The 12,491-nt window shown below is 33.6% G+C and overlaps 2 protein-coding genes across 3 annotated transcripts; both read left to right on the forward strand.

The window, feature by feature from the left end:
* Positions 1 to 1,601: 1,601 nt before the first annotated feature.
* LOC112327162 (60S ribosomal protein L18a) lies at positions 1,602 to 4,300 on the forward strand. Its single transcript, XM_024598791.2, has 4 exons — positions 1,602 to 1,750; positions 1,849 to 1,964; positions 2,063 to 2,126; positions 3,782 to 4,300. The coding sequence occupies exons 1-4, from the start codon at positions 1,736 to 1,738 to the stop codon at positions 4,121 to 4,123; spliced, it is 537 nt and encodes a 178-aa protein (XP_024454559.2). The 5' UTR covers positions 1,602 to 1,735; the 3' UTR covers positions 4,124 to 4,300.
* On the forward strand, positions 1,602 to 12,491 carry LOC18109145 (60S ribosomal protein L18a). 2 transcript variants are annotated; one of them, XM_052452315.1, is made up of 4 exons: positions 1,602 to 1,750; positions 9,298 to 9,413; positions 9,510 to 9,573; positions 11,975 to 12,491. In XM_052452315.1, exons 1-4 carry the CDS (start codon positions 1,736 to 1,738, stop codon positions 12,314 to 12,316), a joined length of 537 nt encoding a protein of 178 aa, XP_052308275.1. In that variant the 5' UTR covers positions 1,602 to 1,735; the 3' UTR covers positions 12,317 to 12,491. The 2 variants fall into 2 exon arrangements, with proteins under 2 accessions (XP_052308275.1, XP_024454560.1); XM_024598792.1 differs by lacking the exon at positions 1,602 to 1,750 and adding an exon at positions 9,040 to 9,198.

Consider the following 12,491-nt stretch of genomic DNA (forward strand, 5'->3'; position numbering starts at 1 on the left):
ATTGTATGAGTTGTTTTTGAACCAACAAGGTTAACCGGGTTACATTAGATTAACCCTAACACGATTTAATATTTTCTTCACTAGAAAAAACAATATTAACAATATTTAAATAATTTTTTTATATTTAAAAAAAATTTAACTTGACTCGCAGTGTATTGCGAGTTAATCATTTAATGAATCCTGAACTTTGTTAATTTCTCGAAAATCTCAAAATCCTATCACCTTTAATTCTTACTTAGCGACATCTCTTTCTATCATTTATATAGTTAAATGAAGATTAGAACTTGTTTACGTGGTTTTTTTTTTGTTTTGTTTAAAAGTAATTTTTTTTAATAATTTTACTTAAAATTATAATCATCAAGTAGCACCTTCGGTATGATTAATGAAGTTGAACCTTTGCACCTTCGGTTGGGAATTGAGGAGGAGAACAATTAATTCCAATTCTCAATTAGTTTTTGTTAATTTTTTTTTGGAAATTTATGTTAGTATACTTGATTATATATTAATAAGAAATAAACTTAATATTATTGATGATGATGACGATGATAATAGATAAAAACATAATTTATGACAACATCTTTAAAATAGGAAAGGAAAAAAGGGGAAATTAGTTTAATTTCTTTACCTTGAAACCATTATAGTTACAAACTTCCGTAAGGCTTTGGTCGCCTATTTCTTTGTGGTTGCAGTTATGTTTTAAAGTATTTTTTACTTGAAAATGTATTAAAATAATATTTTTTTTATTTTTAAAAAATTATTTTTAATATCAGCGCATCAAAATAATCTAAAAGTACCAAAACCATATTAATTTAAAGTAAAGAAAAAAATAAAAAAAATTTAATTTTTTTCAAAAACACTTTTAAAACACAAAAATAAATAGATCATAAGTCACCAAATTCCTTACCTTTCAATGATGGGTAGCGATCAGCCCTTATACATTGTCTTATAACTTTACAGAGACCTATATTATTAGTAAATAATCATTTCATCTAGTCCCTACGATCCCCTTTGAGAGGAAGCATTCCTTTCAAAATCCAGGGGCTATTTTGAAAAGTTTTTCAGAGAGAGTTGTCTTGTGTTTCTAGATATTCTCTATGTACTCACCTATATTAATTACAAAAATATCTTACTTGAGAAACTCAAATCAAATATAATTTAATTCAGAAAATAAAATTAAAAAAAATTCACATGATGTTTTTAAATTCATTTTTTTTTCTTGAAGAGTAAATTATTATTTGACATTTGTGTTTTTAACAAGACGATTAGTTAATCTCTTTATTTAAAAAACCTAAAATTAAATCTTCATGTTTTCATGTTTGATGGTGACTTGGTCTTGTGTAGGTTTTTCATCATAATTAAATTACCTTTTTTGTCCACAATATTTTTCATTTGTAATCGATTTTGCAATCTCACTTATGACAAAATAAACAATCAACTTTAGTCAAGGAATTAGCTTATTCTTTTCAAAAATAGAAGGACTAATTTATAAAACAATAAAAAAAACACAAGATATAAAAATATTTAACAGAAACATAGGGCTTGTCCGGTATTTAGTCATGAACTTGGGCTGGGCTGACGTTAAGCATTTAGGGCTCAATCCAATCTAACAACGAGAAGGAAACTAGGGTTTTAAACGCTCCCTCGTATGCTTTTCTGCAAAGCTTAAAAAGAGGGAAAGAAAGGAAGGAGGAAACATTATTGGTGGCCGGCGGCTTCTCTCCCAAGCACATAAAAAATGGTTACTTTCAGGGTATGTATGTGACCTTAATTTTCTTATTTTTTTAATTATTCATTAATGATTAATGTATCTAAATAGAAAGATGTTTGATTGATTGTGGAGTGAAACAGTTTCACCAGTACCAAGTGGTCGGGAGAGCACTTCCAACAGGGAGTGATGAGCATCCTAAGATCTACCGGATGAAGCTTTGGGCCACTAATGAGGTCCGTGCCAAATCCAAGTTTTGGTATGTATCTATTTTCACTTCTCACCTCTCTCTCTCTCTCTCTACTATATTTCTTTGCAAGTTTTTTATTATTTGCTAAGTCCGTTTGTTGATTATAGGTACTTCTTGAGGAAGCTTAAGAAAGTCAAGAAGAGCAATGGACAGGTTCTTGCAATCAATGAGGTATGAGAGCTGATTTGGGATTTTTTTAGGATTTTTCTTTGTTTTTTGCATTGTTTTATTGGTTAATTGCCCGATTTAAAATGATGGTACTGACAAATGAAGTGGTGGTGAGTGGTGACTGTTGCTTCTTTTGTAATGCATGTGGACTTGCGGTGTTGAGTTGCCCATCATTAGGCTTTCTTGAAACAAAGAATGATTTTGGTGAAAAGGGATGGCTGTTTCTGTTCATTGTTTGTGAATGATTCTTTTAATGATAAAAGGGGCTGTAGCCTCAGTCTACAATCATGGGCATACAAAAGAGCATTATTATATACAACATATCCTTATGAGTACATTGAAAAAATGACTGTTTTGAGATCACATGGCACAGTCTCATGGATTATACCACATTGTCATTCTAGTCAATGCTTTAGTAACCACCGGTAGGATGGTTACATGATTCCTTTAGTGATATAAATTAGGAGGTTGGCTGCGGAGGCTCATTTGATGATTGTTGGTTAAAAAAACAGAGAGAATTTGTATGAGTGTCGATACCACTAGTATTCCACTTTGTAGACTTGTAATTAACAACCATGTGAATCTAGATTCTGCAATTTTATAGTGACCCTTGCATATCTTCTTTACGCGGTTATGGTCTCTGATTTTTTCTAATTTTTATGTAGGCATGCCTGTGGGCATGTTGGTTAGTTCAGTTTATTAGTTATGACAGTCAGATTTGTGGCTTCTAGGCCTTGCTATTTCTCTCTATGTTTTCTCATATTTGAAAATGGGGGTTTGATCTAAAGTTGGAATCTAAGTTAAAAAGGGTATGAAACAACCCTGTACATGCTTAACACAGTTCAAGGCTAATATGATGGATGTCCAGGTTAACTCCTTAGAACTATGCCAAGGCTTTCAATGAAGAGTTTAGATGAAGTTGCACCAATGAAATTCTTTGAACTTGTAAGAAATTAGACTGAAGTTTAGTAACAATTTGCTTGGCTTAACTTGTAACTGCGCATTTTTTTCTGTCTATTGTCATGCTTTGTGGCTTGAAATACCTTTATTTTTCTTGTGTTGGTGTGGATCCCGCCAACTTGCAAAAAAATATTGATTGACCACATCAACTCAAAAGTGCATTGATTCGAGTGGGTGTATGGAAATAAGCAATTTTTTTTTGTTTCTTCAACTGCTAATATTAGCGTGTTAGAACCGAAATGATAAACCTAAGTTTTATAAGTACCGTTGATGTGTAAAGCCTATGAAAGGATAACTTGGACAGATTATATTGTGTTTGTTATCTCCTACATAAGTGCATTTAGATAATCCAGATTTTGATGTTACATTGATGAATATTTTATAGCTCTTTTGTTTGATGCCTGTGTGGGCCAAATTTCCCTTTCCTTAAGATAAGGATAATGTTGAACCGAAAAGAGAGTTAAGCTGGTAAAATCCTTTTAACAGGAAATGGGCTTCTGTGTTACCCATCCATTCCAATGATGTTAGCAGCTTGGAATTATAATTCCTCATCTCTGATTTAGATGCATCCTTTTTAGCACCATATGTGGTATTTGTAAATGAATTGCCTGGTGGAATGACAGATGCACTGGCTTTTCTGCAATTTTGTTGCACCTTAGTGTTGCAAGCATCTTCAAATAATTATTTTCTGATTGTAGATTTTTGAGAAGAATCCTACCAAGATCAAGAATTATGGAATATGGCTGCGATACCAGAGCCGAACTGGCTATCACAACATGTACAAGGAATACCGCGACACAACTCTTAATGGTGCTGTTGAACAAATGTACACTGAGATGGCATCTCGCCATAGGGTGAGGTTTCCATGCATCCAAATCATTAAGACAGCTACCATCCCAGCCAAGCTTTGCAAGAGAGAGAGTACCAAGCAGTTTCACAACTCCAAAATCAAATTTCCATTGGTGTTCAAGAAGGTTAGACCCCCATCCAGGAAGCTCAAGACAACATACAAGGCTTCCAGGCCCAACCTGTTTATGTGATGTGGTTCGTCATTTTGCTGGTTCCTCAATATGTCAACTTGTTAGATCGAATAGTTTGTTGAACTAGAGTGAATTGGACATGATCTCTTTTATGAACTCGTTACTTCAGGTGAGATAGATCTGCATTTGTTGTTCACTCTTTCAAGTTTTGAATATCATGTGGTTTGTTAAGTTGCCTATGCGTTTTGAGGTTGCTTATTTGATGTCATGATGAAGCCTTTTGGGGGGGCGTTATGTTTGCATTGCCGTGGAATTGCTAGATAATGGTGCTTTACCAACTCAGGAAAAGTGCTTCTTGTAGCTCCTTTAATGAACTTGGAGCACTTCCGAAGATCATTTTTATTTTCAACTATGGTGCAGGGGAAAGAAAAACCTAACTAAAGCATAAAACATGAAAGCATAATTCGGTGGTAGAAATGTGATGCTAGAGGCATGGTAAACATTTCTCTGTAACATGGGAGGTGCTAAAAGTTTTGAGTTGTTCGGCAATGGCCAGGTTTAGACGGTTATCTCAGTGACAAATTTGTTGGATAAAAGGGAGTGCTCGCCTGAACCGGAACCTCATCTCATGGCGTCATGACATGGATTTGATGAATTGATCTGTCCATTTATACGAAATATCATATATACAAGATTTCTCAATTATCACACACACACGAGTACTCTCTCACATTTATTTCTCTGTAACTTGCGCTCTCATATTGTAGGAAGAAAAGAAGATGGGATAGCTGTCTTCCATCCCAGAAATAACCAGGAAGGAACAACCCACCCCTCTAATCAAAGCTTTTGCTATCACTTCTGCAAACGTTTGACCTAAGTAAAAAGAAAAAAGAAAGAAAGAAAAGGGAGTTTACTTGCATTGAAAGCATGGCTGCATTCCACAATATTCTTCCTTGCCTAACTTTGGTCAGAGTGGTTAGCTGCTTGCTTGTAAGAAGAAAACAACGTGAATAATTAATGGGCTCTGAAATAATGTGGATGAATTACGGTAGATTTGCACTCTTCGTGCACTCGTAAAACACTGTGGACTTAGATTTGCACTCTTTATCCATTCATGAAACACTGCGAACTTATTGTTTATTTTCTAACAACTCATTTTGGTTCTTAAGTTTTTTTAGGCGATTTATTCATAATTAAAATTTAATTGCTTTTGATTTTTTAGATAATGGTGTAATTATAATAAGAGGGATCGACTGAACATGGATATGACATACCATAAATTTCATAAAAAAAATACACTTAGATTCTCAATCTTTAAAAATAATACAATTTATATAATTTAGGTTCCTTTAAATTTTCAAAATCCATTTTCGATATAGAAATTCATTTGTATTATTTTTCAGTCCTTAGTTGAGGAAGCCAAAACCACTAACCCTATTTTCAGTTCCTGGTTTTGAATTTTTGTACTTCTTTTTGGATATTTTGGGTTGGTTTGTAAATGTTTTAAGGGTGTTAATAAGATGTTTTTTACTTGAAATGATTCAAAAATTATATATTTTTTAGGAAACAGAAACATTGATCCTATTTTTATAGTTAAATGAAGATTCTTGTTTACGTGGTTTATTTTTTTAAATTTTTTTTTACTTAAAAGTAACTTTTTTAAAATATTTTTACTTAAAATTATAATTTTCAAGTAGCTCCTTCGGTATGATTAATGAAGTTGAACCTTTGCACCTTCGGTTGGGAATTGAGTAGGAGAACAATTAATTCCATTTCTCAATAATTTTTTTTTGAAAATTTATGTTACTATACTTGATTATATATTAATAAAAAACAAACTTAATAATATTAATAATGATGATGTTGATAGATAAAAGCATAATTTATGGCAACATCTTTAAAACAGGAAAGGAAGAAAAGGTGGGAAATTAGTTTAATTTCTTTACCTTGAAACCATTATAGTTACAAACTTCTTGGTTGCCATTCCTCTGTCATTTAGATTCTGTTTGTTTTTGTGTTTTAAAAGTGTTTTTGAAAAAATTTAAATTTTATTTTATTTTTTTTATTCAAATTAATATTTTTTTAGTGTTTTTAGATTATTTTGATGCGCTGATTTCAAAAATAATTTTTAAAAATAAAAAAATAATATTATTTTGATACATTTCTAAGTGAAAAGTACTTTAAAAAGCAACCGTAATCACACACCCAAATATACCTAAGGCACCAAATTCCTTACCTTTCAATGATGGGTAGTGTCACGGGGTAATTTTTCGCTCCGCGAATAAACCTGTGCGGCAGCCTAGTGCCTCACTAGACTCAACCTTCCCTCGTCAATCCCACTCGTGTTTGCCTAGTAACTAAGCAAGCGGAATACACAAGTAGAATAAGATAATCAAAGTGCACAACAAGCTTTACATAAACTCTTTCCCAACCTTTATTGATCTCGTAAACAAAGGGAACTATACACAAATCCGTATGTGTGCTATGCACAAAGATTGCATGTTACACCAAGCTATCTCTACCTAGTGCTCTACATGCTCTTGCATGCCTCTACATGCTGAACATACCCCACGCATGCTCCCCTTCAACCAAGAGCTGCAACAAGTATTTATAGACAAGCATTTACAAGACACAACTCCCATTCCTACTTTTAAGGAAGTAGTGGGACATTATCTCACCCTTGAACATAGTGGCCCCATTATCTACCAAGTAGTGAGAAGTTTTTCCCCCATGATCCCCCATGATCTTAGTGGGTTGAGAGCAACCCCTGGTCAGCCCCTATGATCTCATGATCTTGGATATCCATAACTGCCACTACCCACGTTCTGCATGCCCACCTTGCAGCCCCAACTGCCAGTTCTTGCTGTGTCTCCTGCTGGTCTCTCACATGCCTTGGACAGTCCTTTGTCCAAGTTTCAGATCGTGCCAAGTCGAACCACCGACTCACACAAGCCGTTGCACGTTGCCGAATTCACATCTGCGTGCAAGCTGCCAATGTCTGCGCTGTCGAATTCGCATCTACGTGCAGGATGCCAATGTCTGCGCTGTCGAATTCCGCGACAGCCCCAGTTCTCGTCAGCCTATCCTCCTAACGAGTTTTCCTGCTTGGCCTGGACAGTCCATCGTCCAGCCCATGTTCGTCAACAATCTGCGCTGCCGATTTTCCTTTGACAAACCTACAGCTGTACAAATCTGCGTTGCCAATTTATCCCACTGTTGGCAACTTGGCATGGCTGCCAGCACTCTTAGGCACTGTTTTGGACAGCTTGCCGAAGCATGCACCTCGTGCATATTTGACACTGTTACAGGTAGCCATCAACCCTTATACATTGTCTTATGACTTTACAGAGACCTGTATTATTAATAAATAATCGTTTCACCTAGTCACTACGATCCCCTTTGAGAGGAAGCATTCCTTTCAAAATCAAGGGGCTATTTTGAAAAGTTTTTCAGAGAGAGTTGTCTCGTGTTTCTAGATATTTTCTATGTACTCACCTATATTAATTACAAAAATAACATAACTTGAGATACTCAAACCAAATATAATTTAATGAGAAAATAAAATTAAAAAAAAATCACATGAGGTTAAAATTCATTTTTTTCCTTAAGAGTAAATTATTATTTGATATTTGTGTTTTTAACAAGATGATTAGTTAATCTTTTTATTTAAAAAACCTAAAATTAAGTCCTTATTTTTTCATGTTTGATGGTGACTTGGTCAGTGGCAGAGCCAAAAAATTTTAAGTGAGGGGGCAAATTACTAACAAATACTTGATATTATATAGTAGATAGACATGTGTTATATATAGAGAAATCAATTTGAAATGCATGTACTAACTCATGTCAAGCAAAATTAATTTAAGAATATTTTTAAAATGAAAAAACTTCTATTATAATTATTCTTTTCGAGTTTTCATATTTTAAAACTGCTCCATAATGAATTTATTCTTAATTTCATTAAAAATATTCTTTCTCAATATATACAATTAAACTTTCATTCATCTATTTCTAAATCTTCCAAGGACTAGTGAAATTATTGGCAACAATTCTTTGTTGACTTGTTGTTTTATACAAGTGGGTTAAATATAAATATTAATATATATTTTTTATTTTTTTTATTGTGTCCCTAATTTTTTAAGTTGTTCAATATTTTATTTTTAATCACTAGTAAGTTGATCACCATCATTTTTCATATGAAATTCAAAACAAAATACATATTAATTCATCAAAACTCATTTCAATTCATATTCATATGCATATAATAGTATCCATACACATATTAATTTAAGAAATCCATAAATTATCATAAACTCTAACATTTTTAATAACTAATTATTAAGGAATAAAACTAAAATTAAACAATGAAATAAATAGAAAAAATAAAGAAAACTCACCTAAAACATAAAGTATAAAGCATAAAAAGGTTACTTACTTAACTAATTAATAGTTTAGGACTTGAAGAAGAATATTGTAGAAGGAAGAGAGGCAGAAAAAATAAAAATAAAAAGAAAAAAAGCTTGGATCAATTAGTAGTTAATAAAGAAAATTAAACCGGTTAAGTTATTATATTAAAATTTTAATATAAAAAATATTTTGAAAAAAAAGATTAAAGGAGCAATTACCTCTTAATTCCCATTGTGGCTCTGCCATTGAACTTAGTCTTGTGTAGGTTTTTCATCATAATTAAATTACCTTGTTTTTTTCCACAATAGTTTTTATTTGTAATCGATTTTGCAATCTCACTTATGACAAAATAAACAATCAAATTTAGTTAAGGAATTATCTTATTCTTTTCAAAAATAGAAGGAACAAGTTATAAAACAATAAAAAAAAACATGAACTAAATTATTATTTTTATATATAAATTATGTTAAGTTTGTGTTTTTCATACGTTGATGTAAAAATATTTAACAGAAAAATAGGGCTTGTCCGGTATTTAGTCATGAACTTGGGCTGGGCTGACGTTAAGCATTTAGGGCTCAATCCAATCTAACAACGAGAAGGAAACTAGGGTTTTAAACGCCCCTCGTATGCTTTTCTGCAAAGCTTAAAAAGAGGGAAAGAAAGGAAGGAGGAAACATTATTGGTGGCCGGCGGCTTCTCTCCCAAGCACATAAAAAATGGTTACTTTCAGGGTATGTATGTGACCTTAATTTTCATATTTTTTTTAATTATTCATTAATGATTAATGTATCTAAATAGAAAGATGTTTGATTGATTGTGGAGTGAAACAGTTTCACCAGTACCAAGTGGTCGGGAGAGCACTTCCAACAGGGAGTGATGAGCATCCTAAGATCTACCGGATGAAGCTTTGGGCCACTAATGAGGTCCGTGCCAAATCCAAGTTTTGGTATGTATCTATTTTCACTTCTCACCTCTCTCTCTCTCTCTACTATATTTCTTTGCAAGTTTTTTATTATTTGCTAAGTCCGTTTGTTGATTATAGGTACTTCTTGAGGAAGCTTAAGAAAGTCAAGAAGAGCAATGGACAGGTTCTTGCAATCAATGAGGTATGAGAGCTGATTTTGGATTTCTTTTTAGGATCTTTCTTTGTTTTTTGCATTGTTTTATTGTTTAATTGCCCGATTTAAAATGATGGTACTGACAAATGAAGTGGTGGTGAGTGGTGACTGTTGCTTTTTTTGGTAATGCATGTGGACTTGCGGTGTTGAGTTGCCCATCATTAGGCTTTCTTGAAACAAAGAATGATTTTGGTGAAAAGGGATGGCGAATGATTTTGGTGAAAAGGGATGGCTGTTTCTGTTCATTGTTTGTGAATGATTCTTTTAATGATAAAAGGGGCTGTAGCCTCAGTCTACAATCATGGGTATGCAAAAGAGCATTATTAGATACAACATATCCTTATGAGTACATTGAAAAAATGACTGTTTTGAGATCACATGGAACAGTCTCATGGATTATACCACATTGTCATTCTAGTCAATGCTTTAGTAACCACTGGTAGGATGGTTACACAATTCCTTTAGTGATATAATTTAGGAGGTTGGCTGTGGAGGCTCATTTGATGATTGTTGGTAAAAAAAAAACCAGAGAGAATTTGTACAAGTGTTGATACCTCTAGCATTCCTCTTTGTAGACTTGGAATTAACAACCATGTGAATCTAGATTCTGCAATTTTATAGTGACCCTTGCATATCTTCGTTACGCAGTTATGAGTCTCTTATTTGGTCAAATTATTATGTAGGCATGCCTATGGGCATGCTGGTTAGTTCAGTTTATTAATTACAACAGTCAGATTTGTGGCTTCTAGGCTTTGCTGTCTCTCTCTATGTTTTCTCTTTCTTCTGCAATCTTTAACTGGCATTTCGAATAAAAACCTTTGTATTAGTTTTTGGCTAGGAAAAGTTCCTTGTGTTTTAAAGATAAAAGTCAAAAGATCCAAAAATGAGGGATATGTAAAAAACATAAAATTTTCCCCCTACTTGAATTGTCACAACTTGGCAGGCTAAACAGGCTGTCCATGAGATGGTCTATGCAATAATCTCCCTTTTATCTAGGTTCCTATGGGCGTATTACGAGAGAATGATGTTTTCTTTTAATGATATCTCGTTAAGAATTATGGTCGAATAACCATTATCTTCAACCAAGGTTATGGGTTTTTGTAAATAATCTCCCTTTTATCTAGGTTCCTATGGGCGTATTATGCGAGAATGATGTTTTCTTTTAATGATATCTCGTTAAGAATTTTAGTCGAATATCCATTTATCTTCAACCAAGGTTATGAGTTTTTGTAATTTCTTATGTGCTAAACTCTCCTGGTGTTTGAGGGTAGGGAAGTTATATGAAAGGTTTGCATCTTCCTCAACTATTGGTTTGGATCCATTGATGATTATAGTTTCCCTTTCAAAATTAGAAGCTACTGTGCAAAGTCTCAGAGCTGATATAGAAGGTTTCCAAAACAGTACTGATTAGCAGTAAAATGGACTATAAAACATCATTTTCAATATAGTAAGACCATACTCAAGTTTTTCAAAGTTTACATTAAGTAGAACCATTTAATACTGAAACCAGCTTCTTCAATCAGGATGGATCAGCTTATATTTGAAAATGGGGGTTTGATCTAAAGTTGAATCTAAGTTAAAAAGGGTATGAAACAGCCCTGTACATGCTTAGCACAGTTCAAGGCTTTCAATGAAGAGTTTAGATGAAGTTGCACCAGTGAAATTCTTTGAACTTGTAAGAAATTAGACTAAAGTTAGTAACAATTTGCTTGGCTTAACTTGTAACCGAGCATTTGTTTCTGTCTATTGTCATGCTTTATGGCTTGAAATATCTGCATTTTTTGTGTGTTGGTGTGGATCTCACCAACATGCAAAAAAGTATTGATTGACCACATCAACTCAATAGCTCATTGATTCAGGTGGGTGCATGGAAATAAGCATGTGTTTTTTTTTTGTTTCAACTACTAATATTAGTGTGTTAGAACCTAAATGATAAACCTAAATTTTACAAGTACCCTTGATGTGTAAAGCCTATGAAAGGATAACTTGGACAGATTAATTTTACTTGTGTTTGTTATCTCCTACACAAGTGCATTTAGATAATCCGGATTTTGATGTTACATTGATGAATATTTTACAGCTCTTTTGCTTGATGCCTGTGTGGGCCAAATTTCCCTTTAATTAAGATAAGGATAATGTTGAACCGAAGAATTAAGCTGGTAAAATCCTTTTAACAGGAAATGGGCTTCTGTGTTACCCATCCATTCTAATGATGTTAGCAGCTTGGAATTATAATTCCTCAGCTCTGATTTTGTCACGTACTTTTTAGCACCATTTGTGGTATTTGTAAATGAATTGCCTGGTGGAAGGACAGATGCACTGGCTTTTCTGCAATTTTGTTGTGCCTTAGTGTTGCAAACATCTTCAAATAATTATTTTCTGATTGTAGATTTTTGAGAAGAATCCTACCAAGATCAAGAATTATGGAATATGGCTGCGATACCAGAGCCGAACTGGCTATCACAACATGTACAAGGAATACCGCGACACAACTCTTAATGGTGCTGTTGAACAAATGTACACTGAGATGGCATCTCGCCACAGGGTGAGGTTTCCATGCATCCAAATCATTAAGACAGCTACCATCCCAGCCAAGCTTTGCAAGAGAGAGAGTACCAAGCAGTTTCACAACTCCAAAATCAAATTTCCATTGGTGTTCAAGAAGGTTAGACCCCCATCCAGGAAGCTCAAGACAACATACAAGGCTTCCAGGCCCAACCTGTTTATGTGACGTGGTTCGTCATTTTGCTGGTTCCTCAATATGTCAACTTGTTAGATTGAATAGTTTGTTGAACTAGAGTGAATTGGACATGATCTCCTTTATGAACTCTACTTCTGGAGAGATAAATCTGCATTTGTTGTTCACTCTTTCAAGTTTTGAATATCATGTGGTTTGTTAAGTTGCC

The sequence above is a fragment of the Populus trichocarpa genome, chromosome 4 (genome assembly GCF_000002775.5).
Source record: "Populus trichocarpa isolate Nisqually-1 chromosome 4, P.trichocarpa_v4.1, whole genome shotgun sequence".
In the NCBI taxonomy this organism is placed as follows: Eukaryota; Viridiplantae; Streptophyta; class Magnoliopsida; order Malpighiales; family Salicaceae; genus Populus; species Populus trichocarpa.